Raw genomic sequence first — 22,579 nt, 5'->3', positions numbered from 1 at the left:
CTATTGCGCAGTTACTTATATAGAGCATCCGGTTAGAGTTCCGGCCTCTATTGCCCAAATACTTATATAGAGCATCCGGTTAGAGTTCCGGCCTCTTATACTTGTTACTTGTGATTGGTTACTTGGGTATTTCTTGTGAGCATCCGGTTCGAGGTCCGGCCTCCATACTGTCAGATTCTACTAATTAGGGTTGAGGTTCTGGTTTGATGTTCTTCGTTCTTGGGTTCTTTTATGCAATTCTCTTTAGTTATAGTTATTCTGTGTACTCGTCGGGCTTATGGGGGTCCGTTCGGGTTTTTATTTAATTTGCACACGAGTGTACCTTCTGGGCTTATGGGGGTCCAGTTAGGTGTAGTTAGCTTATAGATTACTTTAGTTAGTTCTTTGTACACTCGTGTGCATTCCCTTGTTAGTTAGGATTTTAGTTCTTGACTTCGGTTTGTGTTATTCCTTCTTGTCATATTGCCTTTACTTTTCAAGTTCAGTCGGCCTATGATGCCTGCTGGGTACCTGTTGTTTTGGTACTCATGCTACGCTCTGCATCTATTTCGTGATGCAGGTCCGGGCACTAGTAGCCAGCGTTGATCGAGCTTGGAGCAGACTGATCCGGAGACGGGAGGGAGCACACGACGTTTTGTACTATTTCAGTCTCCATCTGTATATATATAGACTTGTCTTTTACCTTTCGAGACAGTCCAGTCTCTGTTGTCTACTTTTGGGACTTGTACTCATTTTGTTAGTAGCTCTGTACTAGTGACTTCCAGGTTCTGGGAGGGATCTTTATTTATATATATGTTTTTGGTTTGCTTTCGCCTGTTTATATTGTTATTTGTCTACTCTTGTTTAGTTTCTACCCTCACACCCATTACTTGTTGTTCCGGGTTACGGGTTGGCTTACCTGCTGGTGGGTTATAGTAGGTGTCATCATGACTTGAGAAATCGGATCGTGACAGAAACACTTCAAGTAGCTCGCTTATTCCGAGGCCAAAGGTAGGATAGGATAAAGAAGGACTGCTGATGCAGCCAAAAAGGAAAACCTCTTGGATAGATGAGATTCAGGATTTCTCATGTTGATGCTAATGTGTATCGATCTTAAACAGTAGATAATGTCCAATTACTCAAATTATATAACACAATCAAAATTACTCCGATATTTGTATTTTGCACCTATTTTATTTTATCTATATTATCTTAAAAGCATGAACTCCTAACTTGAATATTAAATTACTATAATATCTCTAGCTTAGGTTGTGACTTTTTCGATAAGTTGTGGCTTTTTTCGAAGGATTGTGCTTTTGCAATGAGTTGTGACTTTTCCAAAGAATTGTGAATTTTTCAATAAGTTGTGCCTTTTCGAAAGAGTTGTGACTTTCCAAAGGATTGTGACTTCCTGAAAAGGTCATGACTTTTCAGATAAGACACAAAAACCACTTTTTCGTACTACCCTTTGTTGACTATAAATAGAGGGACTTCCTCTCATTTTTCAACCACAATTTTTTTAATCATCTACTCTTCTTCTTCATGCATTTTAAATTTTTTTGTGTGATTTATTGTCGTAGAGTGAATTCGAAGTTCAGCGAAATATGAGGTACCACTATTCTGATGAAGTAAGTCATTCTATCCTAAGAGAGTATATGCTATAACCTCGAGTACTTGAGGAAAATTATTTTGATGATATAATAATTATTTTTTTGCTTAATATATACATTAGTATGTAATGTTCCAATATATGAAGTTAACATGATGTAGTCTAAATTTATTTGTTTTTGTTAACAATTTCTCTTGTGATGTAGATATATGTTTCTGAATAGCTTTTGCAAAATTTAGAGAATTGTCACGATTTGTTTTTTATGCTCAAAACAAAAGAATGACTTTATTTTGCTACTAATGTGATTTAGACTTTCATAAAGATTGCTTCAAAATAGTTATTACTATACAAACATTACCATTTTGTTTTGTTTATTTACTATTTCTTAATATTTCAGTATTTTAGACAAAGAAAAGTTAATATGACTTGTGATAACGCCAGTTGAAGTTTTTATTAGTTTAATTTTTGTTATTTATATAATAGTTAATTTAATGAGATAAATATTTTCATTAATGCAAATATATATATTTATATTTATATTTGGGTAGGTATTTGTATTAAATTAAAGTATTATATATGTCACAAATGTATTATCAAGTTAACAAGATATTCTAGCTTCAAAATATATTATTTCCAAATGTTCTGAGTTTTTTTTTTAAAAAAAACTTACAACGTATGTGAAAATATGTTAATATATAAAATGTAGTTGTTCTCTTCACATGTTCATATTACATCTAAACAATTTAACGTGGAATACACATGCAAAGCACATCTGGTTAGATGACAAGAAAAATACAAAGCAAATCTTCTATATTACCTTAAAAACATGAACTCCTAAATTGAATGTTAAATTACTATAATATCCCTAACTTAGGTTGTGACTTTTTCGATGAGTCGGGACTTTTTCGACAAGTTGTGACTTTTTTCGACAAGTTGTGACTTTTTTTGAAGGGTTGTGATTTTTCGATGAGTTGTGACTTTTTCAATAAGTTGTGACTTTTCCAAAGGGTTGTGACTTCGTGAAAAGGTCTTGACTTTTCAGATAAGACACAAAAAACATTTGTTCATACTATCATTTGTTAACTATAAATAGAGGGACTTCCTCTCATTTTTCAACCACAATTTTTTTAATCATCTACTCATCTTCTTCTTGCATTTTAAATTTTTTTGTGTGATTTATTGTTGCAGAGTGAGTTCGAAGTTTAGCGGAATATGAGGTACCACTATTCTGATGAAGTAAGTCATTCTATCCTAAGAGGGTATATTCCATAACCTCGAGTACTTGAGGAAAATTATTTTGATGATATAATAATTATTTTTTTGCCTAATATATACATTAGTATGTAATGTTCCAATATATGAAGTTAACATGATGTAGTCTAAATTTATTTGTTTTTGTTAACAATTTCTCTTGTGATGTAGATATATGCTTCTGAATATCTTTTCCAAAATTTAGATAATTGTCACAATTTGTTTTTGATGCTCAAGACAAAAGAATGACTATTTATCAATGTTACTTATGTGATTTAGACTTTCATAAAGATTGCTTCAAAATAGTTATTACTATACAAACATTACCATTTTGTTTTGTTTATTTACTATTTCTTAATATTTTAGTATTTTACACGAATAAAAATTCATATGACTTGTAATAGCGCCAGTTGAAGTTTGTATTAGTTTAATTTTTATTATTTATTTAATAGTTAATTTTATGAGATAGATATTTTCATTAATGCAAATCTATATTTATATTTGGGAAAGTATTTGTATTTAATTAAAGTATTATATATGTCACAAATGTATTATCAAATTAACAAGATCTTCTAAGTTCAAAAAATATTATTTTAAAATGTTCCGAGTTTTTTTTAAAAAAAATTACTCACAACAAATGTGAAAATATGTGAATACATAAAATGTAGTTGTTCTCTTCACATGTTCATATTACATCTAAACAATTTAGCGTGGAATACACATGCAAAACACATCTGGTTAGATGACAAGAACTATACAAAGCAAATATTGTCTATAAGGCAATATTAGTGAGATAAGACTAATTACATGATTGAACTTCATCAAATTGAAATAAATATATACATTATTGTATTTAACTAATAAAATTTTCATTAACCATTTTTATAGGTTTGCGTGAATAAGATATATATATATATATATATATGATGATGATCCACGTTGACCATTCACAAAAGAATCTGCAATATTATTTTTTGTTAATCTTATTATTCAAATTTTCGCTTTGATGGTGTCGATTTCTCTGCCTTTAGACATAGGTCGTCTATCATCAGGTCATGAATTTATACTTTGTGTATGTTCATGAGACAGACCGATATACAGAACGAGAAGAATTTGACATAAAAATAGTACTCATATTTTTGGTTTTAATCATTAACATAATCTATCATAACTGGTAATGAACCTATCCACTAGGACGAAAGACACATTTAGTAATGGCAGTACATTTTTCTAGTTAGGCAATTGAGTTAATATCATTGTATTCATAATCGCTAAAAGCCTTTAGCAGCATTTACATTAGAGAGTTGGTTATAAATGTCCATATTTATTATTACAGGTAAACAATTACTCCATTATTTCCCATTTGGGACAACTAACAAGTAAATATTCAAACAGAAAGAGGCATGACTAGAGGGACATTAACTGGAAAGTCATGAATCTCATCAGTCCAGGGATTTTTCTCCATAGCAGGATTAATAGTCTTCAGGGCATGCCAAACAACACTGTTGCACTTGAATCCTGACCCGAAACCTATTTGCCATGCTCGATCGCCCTTCTTTATCCTCCCTTTCGCCTCAGAGTAGGCCAATTCATACCACAACGAGCTACTCGATGTGTTTCCAAACCTGTAAAGCGTCATTCTTGAAGGCTCCATATGCCATTCCGTGAGGTCAAGATTCTTCTCCATCTCATCCAGCACTCCTCTTCCTCCAGCATGAATGAAGAAATGTTCAAACGCCAACTTGAAGTCCGGGATATAAGGCTTGATATTCTTCAATTTAAAGATTTTTCTAGCAATTAAATACCCAAAATATAGAAGTTGCTCGGACATAGGAAGGACTAATGGCCCGAGAGTCGTTATATTTGATTTGAGAGTCTCTCCAGCTACGACCATTAGGCCTTTTGAGAGCGATATGCCAATATTTCCATCTTCATCTTGTTCTTGATATATACTTTTGAAAGCTCTGTCATCAGCTCCTTTATGTGTACGCACAACGTGCATAAGTTTATATTTGGAACGACGAGAGTCTGAGAAGCAGTTAGAGAGGAGAATGGCAGCAGCACCCATACGAAAAAGACAGTTTGATACAAGCTTTGATTTATCATTTCCAAGATAAGAACCACAATGGATGCTCTCTGTGCTAACTACCATCGCATAGGCACTGACTTGTGTCTGTTTTACAATTTTAACAAAGTAGTATATGAATATACATAGAATCAAACGTATGGATAGAGTAATAAATGTCTAACCACTACATCAAAAATAATTTTTAGCAAGCAATTAATTAACAATTGCCGCTAAATATATATTTTTAGCGGCAATTAACATTCTTTGTATATGTCCCTAAAGGCTTTAGCAATATTGGATCTAATGATACTTAACTAATGTCGATAAAGAGTTTAGCACTCTTTATTAATATGTCTATTTATTGCCGCTAAAAGTTGTTTTTGTTATAGTGAACTAACCTGCAAAAGCCGGTTTGCAAGGTCTATAGAAATGAGTCCAGCACTGCAACCCATTCCACTGATATTATAAGTGAGAACATCCGATCCAAGCTTGTAATGGTTAACTATCATAGAGGATAGAGAGGGTGTTGGATTAAATAAGCCACTGTTCACTATAATTATCCCAATTTCACGAGCCTTCACTTTTGTTTTCGCCAATAAATTGTCTATGGCTCCAAACATGACTTTTTCTGTTTCCTTCCTAGACTCTTCAAACGTCAATAACTTTTCAGGTAGCCTTCTGATACCCTCTGGAACATACGTTTTGTCACTATAACCACTTTTCTCCAATACTTTTTTCTGTAAATGTACAGCTTCGTCATCAAAAGTTAATGACATTATGTCTAATAGTTGTTGTTTGCTCATCATATCCGCCTCATCTGGTTTGTAACATGCAAAATCGACTAAGTAAACATTTCTTGGACGACCCCTGATCAAGTAGAGAGCGGCGAAGAAAATAATAATAATTGGCCAAGATTTTAGCATAAGAATAATATGATTATTCAAGTCTTCTAAGGTAGTTATAGTTAAAAGGTTATAAAATCCCAAAGCAGAAATGGCTGGAATGATAAAGAGGTAAGGTGTGTGAGAGATTAGAAAATGGTATCCAAGTTTTAAGTTTTTAACAGTGAAGAAATTGGATCCTACATTTTGTGCCATTGCTATTGAAAGGATGTAGAGGAAAGGAAGTTTTGTTGTCTCTATTTATAAATTTAAAAAGTTTTCTGAGGAACTGTTTTAATTAGCCACAATTTTTCATGACTAACTTGGATCAAGTATTAATTTGACTTCGAATTATTATCAGTACAAGGTTACTCTTTTGTTGTTTGTTTCAAAACAAGGCTAGCCATCCAAGATTAATTATAATCATGAAATTATAGTTTTCGGTTCAAAACAAGGCTATCACAAAATTAATAGCTCTTTTTGTTTCGGTTTATATGACTCACTTTTCTTTTTAGTCGGTTAAAAAAAATGACACATTTTTATATATTAATATAACAACTTTAACTTTAAAATGCTCATTTTAAATGATTTATAGTCACAAAAATATTTATCACATATTTTAGATCACAAGTTTTAAAAGTCTTTCTTTCTTTCTTAAAATTTGTGTCAAGTCAAACTAATTCATATAAAATGGGATGGAAGGAGTATAATTTTTCATACGTGTATGAAATAAATAATATTAAAATTTATATCAATATTATTAAGTTATGCTATCTAACTACTCAAAAACTGAATTGAGAGCTTTCTAGAAGGAGAACAAGTTCACATTTTCTCGAATGGAAATCACATTACAATCACTTGACTTGTACAACACAGAATTGTATATATTTAAAAGGAAATTATATCCAACTAGTTTCTAACTAACTCACGTGCATGGAAAGTCACATGGTCTTTAACAGAATTTGTAACCGAAAATTAACTACTTGACTATTAAGATAATCCTCTATAGCTCAATACTCCACTTCAAACGCTAGGGTGGAAGACATCTAACACACCAAGTTTGGTCAATAGAAAGTGATGTTGAGCAACACCTAGTCCCTTAGTAAAAATATCAGCAGGTTGCATAGCAGTGCATAGATATTGAGGACTGATATAAATGACAGTCAATTTCTATGTGTTTTGTACGTTCATGAAACACTGGATTCTCAGTTATTTGGATAAATAATTTATGTGAACACTAAGATTGGAAAATGCAACTCCTTAAGTAATCTTGTCAACCAAACCAACTTTACAACTAAAAATGATAAACTCCTATATTCTACTTTAGCAGAGCTTCTACTGACTTGTGCTTTTCGACTTCCAGGAGATCGAGAAATCTCCAAGTTTTACCATATAACCTGTAAGTGATCGTCTTGTATTAGGACATGAAGCCCAGTCTGAGTCATAATATCCAATGAGCTTTGTAGATTCAGTTCCCTTCTTAAGCAAAACTCTAAGTCCCAGAGACCTTTTAATGTATCTCACAACTCTTAGTGCTGCTTCCCAAAGTGAAGTTTTAGGATGTTGTATAAATGGGCTTAAAACTTGCACACTGAAACAAATATCAGGCCTAGTAATTGTAAGGCATAACAATCTACCAATCAACCTCTGATAGGTTGTAGCATCTTCTAGTTCAAGATCATTAGAGCTACCAATATATTGATCATATTCCACACTGGTGATCTTATAATTGAACTCTAAATGAGTACTTACTGCTTTGGCTCCACTCAGACCAACTAGCACAGAAGTCCTGATTGAGCCGTCAAGGCCACCATGAAATCTATACCAAAACTAAAAGCAGGAATATATCAACACAATACATCAAACAACTCACAAGCTTCAGCAAAACAACAACCTAGGCCAGTATGGCTATAACGTAGCTATACACCTCACACACTAGTCTGCAAACCTCTAAGAGTAGCAAAGATTGGTGGGATAGGCCCCAGCCTACCCATAAAAATATACACAACAAAATATAACAAACCTCCAAACTCTGGCAGCTCCGGAGGAAAGGGGCTAGCCAACCGGATAGAAGTCAATCCTGCTATTGAGGAGGTCTACTCGGTCGTCTGTCAGGACCTGCATGCATGAATGCAGCGCCCTCAGGCAATGGGGCATCAGTACAAAATAATGTACAGAGTATGAAAGGCTGTAGACTAAATGAGCAAGTATCATAATATACCAAAAACAATCAGGTAAGGAAATCAAATTTAGATAGACATGCCAACCCACTACTGAATCTAATAAAATACAATAATGATCAAACATCAACCTAACCAAGCCCATATATGCCCAGTAGGTACAAACAACATACCACCTACTTAGGCCCTCATAAGCCCAGAAGGTGCCAAATCAATCTACATAACCTTATCGGTAGCCCCTTATCTTTGTAAGGAGTCACATAGCCCTTTTTGGCAACGACATAGCCCCGTAGGCAGTGCATAGCCCTCTTAGGCAACATTATAGCTCTGTGGGCTGCACGTAGCCATCTTTTGCATCACATAGACTTGTAGGCAATACATAGCCCTCTTTGGTGTCAAAATAGCCCCGTGGGCAACAAATAACACTCTTTGACATCAATATTGCCCCGTGGGCAACACATAGCCCTCTTTGGCAATAACATAGTCCTATTAGACAACATCATAGTCCCCATAGGCAGTTCATAGCTCAACAGCTAACCACAATATCCCCAAGGGCGACAACAAACAATTAAATAGGCTGAAGGCGAGCAATTTAGCTATAAACAAAATGTATGAATAATCTCCAAGTCGTTCCTAATTTAGGGTCTTTCTTAACAGATCGTGAGTCCCTAAAATGAGGGTTTATAACCACCCAATCAGCCAACCACTCACAATTACATCTACAAGATCACCAACGTTAACTACATCTAAGGAAACATGTCGAACGAATGGAATAACCTTAACATGCCTTTCCAATGAACGCTCGAAAGACCGTAGTTCCTTCACAAAAGTTGTTCCTTATGTCCTAAGCTTCACAAACACTATATATACACAGCTGGTACGCACCTATAAATAGTTCATAATTAATCTTATATCGGCAGATTTTCCATATTGCCCCAACTTGTCGAAACGCCTGTAGAAATTCATAAAAACAATCATAAAAGAGTCCCGAGATGATTACCTTAGTTAACCAAGTTTAAACTTTGAAGAAATACCAATAACTACAAATTTATATCTTCAAAAACCAACTCCAAACACAACTAATAGAAGGGGAAAAACGATTGCCACGTGTAGGGACATATGAACCCTCTCTTAAGCTTTCTCTCTGGTTTTGGAACTGAAATGAAATGTTTTCATGGCTTAAAACGCTAAATAAGCCGACATACCATATTTTTGACCCGACCCGAATTCTGCCCTGACAGTCCCTAGTAAAACCATCATAACTTTTTACTCTGATATTGGTTGGATACGGGATTTTGTGCGTTGCAAACTAAACCCGTAGGTCTTCGATTTAATGGGTAATAGGTCTTCTAATTCTTTATATATTGGGAGAAAACATCCAATACATTTGACTCAAATTTTAGAGAAATCTTTAAAAAAGAACTTACGATAACTTTCGCCCACTTTTATTTTGCGACTTACCTTACTTACAAACTTGAGATACAACCCTTGAACGCTTAAAATATGACATACCACGTCATTATTAATTTATTACTCACCCTCCTTATCTTTCCACGAAGATACAAGTTAATTTAGACGTTTTGAAAAGTCGGGGTGTTACATCAAAAGATCATCTACATAGACTAAAACTATTGCTAAATCACTTATTTCTTTTCTAATGAATACAGAATGATCATGAGCACTCTGAGAATATCATGCTGTCAACAAGGCTTAAGTGAACTTGATATTCCATTGTCTAAAGGTCTGCTTTAACCCATACAATGATTTCCTTGGCTTGCACACCTTGTTCTCCCATGTCTTTGCAAGCCAAGAAAATGATCCATGTAAATGTCTTCATGGAGATCACCTTGTAAAAAGACATTATTAATATCCATTTGAGATAAATCCCAGCTATGTGAAGCTTTCAGATTTGACTCGTTTTGATTGTGACCATCTTTGTAACTGGGGAAAAAGTCTCACGATAATCAAGACCTTATCTTTAAGTGTACTCTTTAGTAATTAATCGAACTTTGTATTTATCCATCTCACTAGTGGCTTTATAATTGATCTTATATACCCACTTTGAGCCAATGACCTTTTCACCAGAAGGCAAGTCTACAATTGTCCATGTGTTTTATCTTCTAGTGATTGTATCTTTTGTTGCATGATATCAAGCCATAGTTTGTATTGAGAGGCCTCATGAAAGGACTGAGGCTCCACTGAAGTCATGTAAATAACTCTGATAACTGGTGGATATATTATCATAGCAAACATTATTGGTTATGGAGTCAGGATAAATCTTTTGGGGCACAATGTAGTCTTTTATCCATACTGGTGGTCTAGTGGTTTTACTAGTCTTTCTTGGACCAACATTTTCCAGCTTGAGCTCATCTTGATGCATAGGATCATCAGCATCGGCTCAGCTTCTTCATTCTCTATCATAGTCTTATGGACTACATTAGTGATAGGAGATATCTCTGAATTATCAACTGCACTGGGAATAAAATGTGACACTGGCTACATAATGGACTAGTCATGATCATATGTACTTGTATCATCTATAAAAGGTGACATTAAAGGATAAATCCCTTCATCTGAGTTCAAAAGTTTAAAAGGAAACACATCCTCTCTAAAGACTACATCTCTACTAATGAACACAATCCTTGTATCCAAATCATATAGCCTATACCCTTTTTGTGTGGAAGAAAACCCCAATAAGACTGATCTCTTTGCTCTTGCCTCAAATTTGTCTTCTTTAGATAGTGCACTAGCAAAACATAAACAACCAAAATCCTTTATGTTTTCCAAAACTAGGAGGCTTCCCAAACAACATCCCATAAGGCGATTGTCCATCCAACACTGTAGTAGGTAGTCTATTAAGGAGATGACTGTTGTTTGGGTACAATCATCCTAGAATCTAGGAACATGAGACTGCAATTTTAATGTTTTTCTTATTTCCAAAATGTGTCTATGTTTCCTTTCAAGAACACAATTTTGTTGTGGTGTTTAAGGACAACTACTTTGATGTACACAACCTAAAGAAGATAAAAAACATTTACTTGAGTATTGAAGAATTCAGTACCATTATCTTTTATTGAACAACCAAACTGATTACAAATCATAGAAAGGAAACTTTTCAATATAATTGTTACTTCTGTCTTAGACTGTAACGAAGAGATCTATGTAAATCTACTATAATCATCAACTATAGTCAGGAAGTAATGATTTCTATCATAGATGGGATGGTGGTGAGGTCCCCATACATCTATATGTATAAGTTGAAACAAACTAGTGGATTAGTTATACTAGAGGGAAATTTGGGTCTACATTGTTTGGCAAAGGGACAAATCATACATTTTTCTTGCACACTAGTATCTACTTTATTCTTCAAAAGAGAAATATGTTTTTTTTTACTTTCATAGAGGGATGCCCCAATCTAATATGTCATAGCTTCAATTCGCATATCCTCTTGTCTGTAACTACTGCTCCAACTATTGGTACCACTTCATACTTGAGAATGTAAAACCTTTTTCCTTCCTTATCAATCCCAATCACATCCCCAGTATAGAGATTTTACATTACACATAGGTTAGGATAAAAAGAAACCACACAATTTAGATGCTTAGTGAGCTTGAAAACTGATAATAGATTTAATCTGAATTCTGGTACATGTAGAATATTTTTTAGCTTGCAGTTACCCAAGATCAACGCATTACCAATATGTTCTATTTAAATTTTATTCCCAGTAGGCATTTTTACTTTACTAAGATTTGACTGTGTTAATTGTTTGCGGTTATGTAGAATTCTATCATAATAATTAACATGATGTGTGACTCTAGAGTAATTCCTGCATTATTTACATTATCAGTCTTTGCATGCATACCTGTTGTAGCATTGGCCTTACAACTTCCTGTGGGCTAAGGAACCATCATCTTGAGCACCTAATCATATTGTTCTCATGTGAAATAACCTCCGGAAAAGTGGAAATGAGATCCCGAGGTTATACTTCTTCCAAGAGTAAATGGTTCAGCTTCAGCTGTTGAGATATGAGTATAAGCCATGTTGTCCTCATCTATAGACACTCTCCTCTAGCTCTTGAAATCAGTAAGAAAACCTACAATTCTGTAATGAGTCTTTTTTGTATGGCATTTGTATCCACAGTGTTCACATATCACACCTAATTTCCTTCCCTAAAAGCTCTGACCTTGAACCTTTATGACTGGATATTATGAGGTTGATACTGCAAATTATAAGGTTGATTGTTGAATCTCGAACCCTTTTCGTCTAGCATTGTCAAAGGATCATTTCCTCCTTCCATCATACCTAACTTCCTCTAACTTTCTTAACTTGAACTGTCATTGCATAAGGCAGATTCACACTTGGAACTTGTGAACCAAGAAAAAATGAACTTCTTACTTGTATATAACTTTCATTCAACCCTATCATTAACTGCAGTAACTTTAGTGTCTAACGTACTCAACATGAAAACCAAATTCCTGACAATCACACGAGGGAGATGGTACCATGCCATCCATTTCATCCCATAGAGTTCTCATCTTAGAGTAGTATATGGTCACATAATCTGTTCCTTGAGTCATATATTGATCTCCTTCCACAAATGAAAATTTCTAGTCAAGTTAGATTTATCAAACCTCCTTTTGAAATCACTCAAGATCTTCTTCGAACTCGGTGCATACACAATTCTAGGTAACAATTTTGGTACTACTATTACATTGATCGATGATAGTGCAACTGCATCATATCTCTCTAATCTTGCCAAATCTCATCTGTGCACGCTCTTAACACATGTGTCATCAACAAATCCAAGTTTGTTTTTGACTAGTAGTGCAAGACGCATTGATCTGCTCCATAATCCATAATTCTCTGGACCTGTAAGCTTTATTGAAATCAAGGCAACACTAGGAGTATCAAATGACTTCAGGTGGAAAGGATGATTGTGATCAGTTTGTGGATCAATTTCTAGTGACAATGGATTGTTCACCATTTATAGCAATGTTGTCCACAATTGTTGAATCTTTTAAGAAACGAACAAGACTTCTACTTTCTATGAACTCTCGATCGTATGCTTCGATACCATATTAAGTTTTGCTATCTAACTACTCAAAAACTGAATTGAGAGCTTTCTAGAAGGAGACAAGTTCACATTTTCTCTTATGGAAATCACATTACAATCACCAGGGGTGGATTTAGGAAGGGGTAAGGGGTGTCACGTGACACTGCTTCGTCCGAAAAGACTGCTAATAGGTATATACAGTTTAGAAATAAAAAAAACATATTAGGGAAATATCGCCGCCGCCAAACCTCAATTTTCTTTCTCCGGTGGCAATGGCCACCAGCACACCTGGTCAACCCTCCACTGGGACTGATCTAGCGTCTACAGATGCAAACACAACACCAAAAATGAATTTTTTAGCAACATTATGCCCCCCACAAGCAAAAGTGAAGCCTTTTTCCATGAAATCAGTCATATATTTACACGAAGAGACCAGGATCATATGGGATGAAGATGAAGTAGAGCAAATGATTATAAAGGAGATCTAGAGTATGTAGTTATCGAAAAATTCTCCTACGGGTTGCCAGATATTCAAGATTTGAGGAGACTAATTCCTAAACAATGTGAATTGAAAAGTAAATGCAAAATTGGACTATTAAGCAATAGGCACGTTCTGATTAAGGCTTCATGTTTGGAGTATTACGTGAGCCTTTTGTCAAAACCAGCATACTACATAACTCACAGAGGATGGACATACACAATGAGGACATTAAAGTGGGAGCCGATGTTTGATCCGGAAGAAGAAACATCCACGGCGATTGCGTGGATCTCTTTCCCAGCTCTTCCACCGAATTTCTTTGTTAAAGAGGTAGTGTTTTCCTTGGCTGCATCCGTGGGGAAACCATTACAAGTGGACTTAGCGACTAGAAATCAAACTCGACCAAGTTGTGCAAGAGTCAAAGTAGAAGTGAATCTTCTGAGAGATTTTCCAAAAAGAATCAATGTGGGACTAAGAAGACAGTCAGGAGAAATCAGCGAGAAGTGGATTAAGATTAAATATGACTACATGCCAAAATACTGCAAGAACTGCAAAATTCAGGGGCACAATAAACATGAATGTTATGTCATCCATCCTGAATTGTATCCTAAAGACAAGATGGAGGATGATGAGAATGAAAAACGAGGGGTGCAGAAAGAAATGGAACTGGCAAATCCAAGGACAGAAGAGCACAAAGAAAATAAGGAAACAGAGGAATTCAAGGACTAGAAAAACAGAAAGGGAGGGGGCTGGAGACACCAAGGCATAAGTAAAATAGAACAAGTATGGAATAAGAAAAACACACAACAAGAGAAAGCAGGGGTTAGTACAGAAAATAAATTTGGGGCTCTAAACAATGATGAAAAATCTGGAGAAACAAAAGAACAACCAAAAGAGGATAGCAGAGATGAGTCAAGGGAAGGGGAATGAGAGATTTCTAGGAAAATAAACAATAATACTATAGGTAGTGGATCAAAAGAAAATAGGGACAAATTAGTGTCAAACAAGGAGAAGGGAAACCTGTCAAACTCGTCAATCAAGTCAGTAAAATCAGCTTGGAAAGGAAATGCCGAGGAAGATGCGAGAAGTTGTAATATGGAAGGCATACAAGCAGAAACAGATAAAGAAAGAGATGTATCAAATAAAGGGGAGGAAAAAAGGCAACATGACAATTGACGAAAAGGAAGACAGCATCATGCCGGACTTGGAGGAAGTCACAGAGGTGGAGAAACAACGACGTGGAGACAGTGAAGATGATGATGACATTGTAGAAAGCATTGCCACAACGTCAAGGGAGGGAGATTTGTCGCCAATGCAAATAAAATACTTGGAAAATAGTGTCAAAAAGGGCAAGACAGGACAACCTTCACTTCCTTTGCAAGTGAAAACAAGAAGCAGGGATAGGTCAGGAGATGTTTCCCAATGATTGGGAAAGCCATCTTCTGGAACATCAAGTCCGTAAAATCTCAAAAGGCTTTCGAGTGGTTGATGGACCTGAATAAAAGACACAAGTACAATTTCATAGCACTAATGGAACAAGAGCTAGAACATTATAAAAGAAAGTTGGGGATGCACAATGCCTGTTGTAATTGCTCAAATAAAGTTTGGATTTTTTGGAAGGAAGAGTGGAATGGCGAAGTGATAAGAGATAATATACAACATTTGACAATGAAGTTCAGATATTACAATAAGGAAATTATGATAACATCAGTTTATGCAAGATGTGATGCGCTAGAACGACTTGAACTGTGGGAAGAGCTGGAAGGCCTAACTGAAGTGCAAAACAGACCATGGTTAGTGGGAGGGGACTTCAATGTCAAAATGAATGAGGAAGAGAAACAATGAGGCATGGATTTAACTCAATATGAAGCTTTGGATTTCGCTCAGTGCATCAACAATTGTGCGTTGATGGAGCTAAAGTACTCGGGAAGTAAATTCACTTGGTGGAATGGTAGAATAGAAGGGGGGTGTATATTTAAAAGACTAGATAGGGTCTTTGGGAACCAAGAATTTTTCGATATTCTCCCCTCTAGTGAAGTCATTCATCAGGTGCGAGAATGTTCTGATCACGCACCACTACATGTAATATGTAGTTCGGAGGAAGAGCCAGTAGTGCGGCCTTTTAGGTTTCTGAACTTTTGGACAAAACATCTAAATTTTAAAAAAGTAATATAAGAGAATTGGAAGGTGGAGTTTGTAGGCTGCCCTTTTCTAGTGTATCAGACAAAGATTAAAAAATTGAAAGGAGTATTATCGAAGTGGAGCAAAGAGACGTTTGGAAACATTTTTCAACGGATTGCTACACTAGAAGATGAGATAAAGGTGAAAGAGATACAACTGGAAGTTAATGCTTCACAGGAAAATAGGGCTGAATTGAAGAAAACGGAGGTTGAACTAAGAAAATTCTTGCATATAGAGGAGGAATTCTGGAAGCAAAAGGCAGGGATGACATGGTTCAAAGATGGAGACAGGAACACCAGATTTTTTCACAATTATGTGAAAGGGAGAAGAAAGAAATTACAGCTGACAGAAATCCAAACCTCTCAAGGCGATGTGGTCAATACAAGTGAAAACATTGGAGCTGAGGCAGTGTCCTACTTTGAGGAACAATTTAGAGAAGCTAATAGACAAGAAGGTGAGGAGTTGTTAAATATAATACCAAACCTGATCACCACATATCAGAATGAGAAGTTAAGTAAGATGCCCAGCGAAGAGGAGGTGAAACATGTAGTTTTTTATTTAAACGGGGAAAGCGCAAGCGGACCAGATGGCTTCTCAGGTTTGTTTTTTCAATTTTGTTGGGAAATTATAAGGGAAGACATAATCAACATGGTCAAAGCATTCTTCTGTGGGAAAATGATGCCGAAATTTATTACCCATACAAATCTTGTATTACTGCCAAAGAAGGAGAATGTGAAGAGTTTGACTGATCTGAGACCGATAAGTTTATGTACATTTGTGAGCAATATCATTTCAAGAGTACTACATGAAAGAATAGCCAAGTTGTTACCAAACATTATCTCTCAAAATCAGACGGGATTTGTAAAAGGAAGAAGCATTACTGAAAATGTCTTGCTAGCCCAGGAGATCATCTGAGACATTAACCAAAGGAAAAAGTATCATAATGTAGTAGTGAAGCTGGACATGGCAAAAGCTTATGATAGGGTATCTTGGATCTTTTTTTATCAAAGTCCTAAGGAAATTTAGCTTCTCAGAAACTATCATTGGTATGATTTAGAGATTATTATCGAATAATTTGTATTCAGTGTTAGTTAATAGGAAAGCCTTTGGATTTTTCCAATCATCTAGAGGATTAAAACAGGGGGATCCATTATCACCTACCCTATTCATCATAGCAGCAGAGGTACTTGCAAGGGGGTTAAATAAGCTACATGAGAAGCCGGAGTTTAGAGGATATGGTATGCCTAAGTGGAGTCTTTCCATCAATCATTTATCTTATGCAGACGATACTATATTGTTCTGTTTAGGTGATAGGAAATCAATAAGAATGATGATGAGGGTGCTAAGAGAGTAAGAAGATGTGTCGGGTCAAATGATCAACTTGAATAAAAGTTTCTTTTACTTACATGACAACACTCCTCTAATCGTTGGAATCAGAATAAGAAGGATAACTAGAATCAAACAGGCTTCATTTCCATTCATATATCTGGGATGTCCAGTGTTCTATGGAAGAAATAAGAAGGAACACTATGATGATCTGGTGAAAAAGATACAGAAACGAATAATGACATGGCACAATAAATGGTTGTCTTATGGAGGTAAGTTTATTCTGATTGCAAATGTGTTACAGTCAATGCCAATATATTTGCTCTCAGCAATGAATCCACCTAAGAAGACCATCGAACATTTGCATCAAGTTTTTGCCGAATTTTTCTGGAGCAAGACAGGAGGAGAAAAAGGAAAACACTGGGTAGCATGGAAGGACATGTGTTTCCCAAAGGAGGAAGGGGGTATTGGAGTTCGATCACTTCACGATATAACCAAAGCTCTCTTTGGAAAGCTATGGTGGAAGTTTAGGACCTCCAATTCATTATGGAGCAATTTCATATGGAATAAATACTGCAAGAAGCAACATCCAATAATGACCACTGGCAAGGGAGGTTCTCACGCATGGAAAGAAATGATAGAAGTAAGGGAAGATATGGAGCATGAGATATGGTGGCAGATCAAAGGAGGAGGAGCAAGTTTTTGGTTTGATAACTGGACAAAACAAGGTTCACTGTATTACACAGAAGAACGAGCAGGAGAAAAAGAAATAGAAGTAAAACAATTCATCGTGAATGGGGAATGGGATGAACAGAAGATCAGAAGCCTTGTATCACGAGAAATGGCAGAATACATTCTTGAAAACATTGACCCTAGGGTTGAAGAAGGAGATGTAGATGTTCCTTGGTGGATGGGAAATTCCAACGGGGTCTTTACAGTAAAGTCAGCATATGAAGGGCTTAGACACAAAAAGGAGAAAGAGTGGTGGTGGAGTCGCATTTGGAGCAGAGGAGTACCTTTTAAGATGAACTTCTTGTTATGGAGAAGTTGGAGAGGCAGAGTAGCAACAAAAGATATTCTTCAGAGAATGAGAATAAGCATGGCCTCGAGATGCTACTATTGTGATAACCATGAGCAAGAAACTATGAGTCACCTTTTTCTAACAGCTCCCATAGCCCAAAAGTTATGGAAGCATTTTGCTTCATGTGCAGGTTCAGAATAGAAGAAGGCTTACAACACACTATTACAGAATGGTGGGATGCCCCAGCCAATCCAAAATTGAAGGTTGTGTTTCAGGCAATGCCAACTATATTGATGTGGGAGCTATGGAAAAGAAGGAATGCAAGAAGACATGGAAAAGAAGTAACATTTGAACAACTCAAGCAACATAGTCAGGAGTCTGTTTTCAAATTACTGAAAACACTTTTCCCATGGATTAACATTCCTAAGTAGTGGGAAGGTACAATAGAAGTGCTGAAGAGGTACAGACCCATACTGCACAATAAGCCGATATCCTGGGAAAAACCACAGGGTGAATGGATAAAGTGCAATACAGATGGAGCAAGCAAAGGAAATCTGGGGGAAAGTGCTTATAGTTTTTGCATAAGAAACTATCTGGGGGATTTAATACATGCAGAGGCAGAGAAAATAGGGGAGGCTACAAGTTTAGAGGCAGAAATCAAGGCAATTTTAAATGGCCTAAGATATTGTTCTAGTACTAATCTCACAAAGATTATTGTGGAAACTGACTCACTAGGCATTACAAAAATCATAAACAAGGTATGGAAAATTCCATGGCAGTATGTACAAGAGATAGAAGAAATACAAGAGCTACTGGGGAAGGTAAATGCATTCATTATACACAGATTCAGAGAGGCGAACCAGCTTGCAGATAGAATGGCAAATGAGGCATACATACAGCAAGAAAAAATACAATGGTTGAGCTTTGAACAACTATCAGTGGAGTGTAGGAGAATCTTAAACATGGACAAAACAAGCATACCAACATTAAGGATTAAAACAAGAAAGATCAAGGATCAGCAACAACAATATGTACAAGCATAATTACAAAGGAAATACCACACATGGACCACACAAATATCACAACTATTTACACAAATGGTTTGTGCCACAACATGGCGAACATAGTTGTGATCATAAGGCTAACTATCGTAGACTATAACAGCTTACAACAGAGTCTTCCAACAAATAAAGAGGTCCTTGGAGAGAAGAATCCACGAACTTCAGCTGGAGAGGGGAAGAGAAAGAGTAATGGCGAGATGGAGAGGGGGACAACATTGACGATACATAGCAGTGAAAGGAGAAATATTAGATTAGCAAATACTCCCTGTGGCGACATTGAAGAGAAAGAGGAGAGCTCATTTTAGAAACCCTGGTGAGAAACTAGTTAAGCTAAACATGCGGGTTCCTTTGGACAGGGCCAAACACATTTTAGTTCCTTTTTATTGTGGGCTCGTTGGGCCATTTTGTACATATTCTTTGATTAATAAATGAGCTCCTAAGCTCAATAAATTTAGCTAAAAAAAAGTTTAGAAATAAAAGCAAACATAGAGCGTATAGATATTATAAGTGACATTCCTTGAACAAAAGAAGTGTGTAGCCTAGTTGGTTTTGTGCTGAATTTCCTTATGCTAAGTTGCGTAATCGATCCTCCATAGCCTCATATTTTATGTTTTTTTTCCTTTACCTTCTTTGTCTAGTAATTATTTGGTCTTTTGTTTGTTTAAACAAATATGTAGTATTATATTATTAAGGAGATTAATTTGAACACATTTCATTAAAAAAATTCATCGAAAAAAATTATAATATGTTTTATTTTATTTTTCAAAAAAATATAATAATATATATGAATTGTGTTTTATTTGTATTTTTTTAATGCATGGTTTACCTTATTTTTTTATTTTTTTCTCATTTTAAAAGGTGACACCGCTTACGAAAATTTTTGCAACAATCACTTGACTTGTACAACACATAATTGTATATATTTAAAGGAAATTATATCCAACTAATTTCTAACTAACTCTCGTGGGAAGTCACATGATCTTTAACAAAATTTGTAACAGAAAATTAATTACTTAACTATTTGACTATTGAGAATTTGAGATAATCCTTTATAGCTCAATAAGTAGCAAATAACAATAACCAAAGGTGGGGATAAGTTCCTCCAAATTTAATATCAGGATTAGTAATTTATGTAATAATCCACATGAAATTTATGGGGAAAAATTAAGATTTCTGAAATTTATGATTTGAAATATGACATATCATTTGTGGGCATATAATTACTTTTTTTTTGACTTTGTGGTCTTAAAATTTCTCATTAAAGATAAAATGAAAAGCGTAAAGTTAAGAGTGTTATTCTTTTGAAAATTGATTAAAAGAGAGAGTATTAATTGGAACGGAGGAAGTAGATTTTATATTTCGTTTACTTTTTCACTTTTTAAGTTTATCAACTGTGATTTGCAAAACACATATATATGATGTATGTTCAATAAAAAATTGTGTTTCTTTCGTTACGTTGTTCAATAATTTATTTCTCTGCAACTTTTTAATTCACTTTTCTGAAGTTTTACTAGATTTAGTATCATCATTAAGCCTCGTTTGCTTTCAAAATTCGTTGCGTTTGCATGGCTAAAATGCTAGCGTTACTGTACTAACAATGATTTGTTGTGGCAATTAATTAATGGGAAAATGCATAAGTACCATTCTAACCTATGTCCGAAATTTCAGAGACACACTTATACTATACTAAGGTCCTATTACCTCCTGAACTTATTTTATACATAATTTTCTACCCCTTTTTGGCCTACGTGGCACTATCCTTGAAAAAATTGTCAACACACACGCTGGGCCCACAAGATAGTGCCACGTAGGCCAAAAGGGGTAAAAAATTATTTATAAAATAAGTTCGAGGGGATAATAGGACCTTAGTATAGTATAAGTGTGTCTCTGAGATTTCGGGCATAGGTTGGTGGGTACTTATGCATTTTCCCATTAATTAACAACAATAACTTATTAATTATCGCTAAATATGTTGTTTTGGTGGTAATTAGTACTCTTTGTTAATGTCCCGAAAGTCTATAACAACATTGAATCCAATGACAATTAATTAATATTGGTAAAGATTTTAACACTCTTTGTTAATGTGCATATTTATTATTGCTAAAAATTATTTTTGTTATAGTGTGGTGGGCACATCATGACATATGGTTTGCTTGTTAGAAACGCAAGTTTTGTGGGAGGGTGGGAACAATAAGGTTCCACTCTAGCTAGCTAGCTGAAACACAAGTTTTAGCCACCGCGGGGGGGGGGGGGGGGGGGGAGCTATATAATTGTTGCTAGCCGATATCAACTGAAACCACTTGCTGGAAAATTATAATGTCAAATAAAGGGAATCTTAGTAGCTCAATTGGTTGGCTACCTGAACTTTTACCTTGTTAGTGAGGGTTCAATTCTTCACGTTGTAATTCCCTCACTATTTCCCCGTTGCATGTTCATTACTATATGATATTCTAGTTTTTTTTTTGAACTTATATAAATCCCACTAATTTAGGAGTTAAGTATTTAGATACACTCTAGATTACAATATTACGAATCTTATCAGATTTTGGTGCGTTTAAGCATTTACATAGTAATTTGTAACCCAATTTATTTCATTCGAGATTATATAGGTTGATAGCTTAAAAAATACTTCAACAAGAGTAGTTAAGGCCAATTGTAATAGGTTTGTTACTTGTTTCCTTGTATAAGTCTCAAATAGTTATTACTGGGGACCCTTACTTTTAAACATTTGATAAAGAAAAAATTCGCCACGACTTTCTAATTTTATCAAAAGACTTACTTCCTTTCGCCTCATATTAGTTGTCTATCATCGCACTATAAATAATTATCTCAAATTATTTGTCTATCTACAAAATCAAGATAAAATTAATTAAATCCTTTCCTTTTTATTCTTACAATTAATTATTTTTTTTTAAAGTGTAAATAAGTTTAGAGAGGTAAATTAGTAAATCTGTCCTTATTTATGATTTTTTAAGAGACATGTAAAGTTTGAGACAGATGAATGAATGATTTTTTAAGAGATTTTGATTGAGACGGTATAAGAAGGCTTCACAGTACTTAAGTATAAGAGCTTACGGGGGAATAACAATAATTCTCACCGACATGGATTGTGGTGTAGTGATGAAACTATTTTATCCTTAATTAGAGGTTTTGAGTTCAAACCTTGAGTATGGAGAAAATCTTACCCTACAGTGCAAAATCTAGATTTAATTGAACCTCGAATGTAGACTCCAAATCCCAAAATGATACTACTATTTGAAGTTTTGAGACTATGACAACCTCCTTGGAAAAGGCTATGAGGACTGGCAACATCAAAAACGTCATTGAGGTTTAGTTTTTAATTAAGTAGGTGAGGAATAACACCATGCTTCTAAAAATAAAGTTTTTTCAATTATGAATCAGTGAGAAATTTGTGTTATAAAATATAATTATCTCACTCATTTTTCATCGAACCATAGCTCATTGTGGGAACTTCTTAATTTTTCATATGA

The 22,579-nt window shown here is 35.1% G+C and overlaps 3 protein-coding genes across 3 annotated transcripts; 1 reads left to right on the top strand and 2 right to left on the bottom strand.

Annotated features, from left to right (window-relative positions):
- Positions 1 to 4,196: 4,196 nt before the first annotated feature.
- LOC125838260 (3-ketoacyl-CoA synthase 2-like) lies at positions 4,197 to 6,004 on the bottom strand. The gene is made up of 2 exons (XM_049517343.1): positions 5,306 to 6,004; positions 4,197 to 5,012 (listed from the first exon to the last, which is right to left on the bottom strand). Exons 1-2 carry the CDS (start codon positions 6,002 to 6,004, stop codon positions 4,227 to 4,229), a joined length of 1,485 nt encoding a protein of 494 aa, XP_049373300.1. The 3' UTR covers positions 4,197 to 4,226.
- A 1,119-nt stretch (positions 6,005 to 7,123) lies between these two features.
- LOC125838020 (uncharacterized mitochondrial protein AtMg00810-like) lies at positions 7,124 to 12,952 on the bottom strand. The gene is made up of 2 exons (XM_049517074.1): positions 12,743 to 12,952; positions 7,124 to 7,618 (listed from the first exon to the last, which is right to left on the bottom strand). Exons 1-2 carry the CDS (start codon positions 12,950 to 12,952, stop codon positions 7,124 to 7,126), a joined length of 705 nt encoding a protein of 234 aa, XP_049373031.1.
- A 769-nt stretch (positions 12,953 to 13,721) lies between these two features.
- Positions 13,722 to 14,228, top strand: LOC125838019 (uncharacterized). Its single transcript, XM_049517073.1, has one exon. The coding sequence runs from the start codon at positions 13,722 to 13,724 to the stop codon at positions 14,226 to 14,228; it is 507 nt and encodes a 168-aa protein (XP_049373030.1).
- The last annotated feature ends 8,351 nt before the right edge of the window (positions 14,229 to 22,579 follow it).

The sequence above is a fragment of the Solanum verrucosum genome, unplaced genomic scaffold (assembly GCF_900185275.1).
Source record: "Solanum verrucosum unplaced genomic scaffold, falcon-dt-bn FXZP01000079.1, whole genome shotgun sequence".
Taxonomy (NCBI): domain Eukaryota; kingdom Viridiplantae; phylum Streptophyta; class Magnoliopsida; order Solanales; family Solanaceae; genus Solanum; species Solanum verrucosum.
The sequence above is the reverse complement of the archived record's forward strand: the minus strand, read 5'-3'. Positions and strand labels throughout refer to the sequence as shown.

Bases quoted from the DNA above. Each gene is read 5' to 3' on its own strand.
- LOC125838020 (XM_049517074.1), bottom strand. From the start codon at position 12,952: ATGGTGAACAATCCATTGTCACTAGAAATTGATCCACAAACTGATCAC. The intron at 7,619-12,742 runs GTGCACAGATGA...TCCTGCTTTTAG, and splicing joins ATGACACATGTGTTAAGAGC to TTTTGGTATAGATTTCATGG.
- LOC125838019 (XM_049517073.1), top strand. From the start codon at position 13,722: ATGAGGACATTAAAGTGGGAGCCGATGTTTGATCCGGAAGAAGAAACA.
- LOC125838260 (XM_049517343.1), bottom strand. From the start codon at position 6,004: ATGGCACAAAATGTAGGATCCAATTTCTTCACTGTTAAAAACTTAAAA. The intron at 5,013-5,305 runs GTTAGTTCACTA...ATTGTAAAACAG, and splicing joins TTGCAAACCGGCTTTTGCAG to ACACAAGTCAGTGCCTATGC.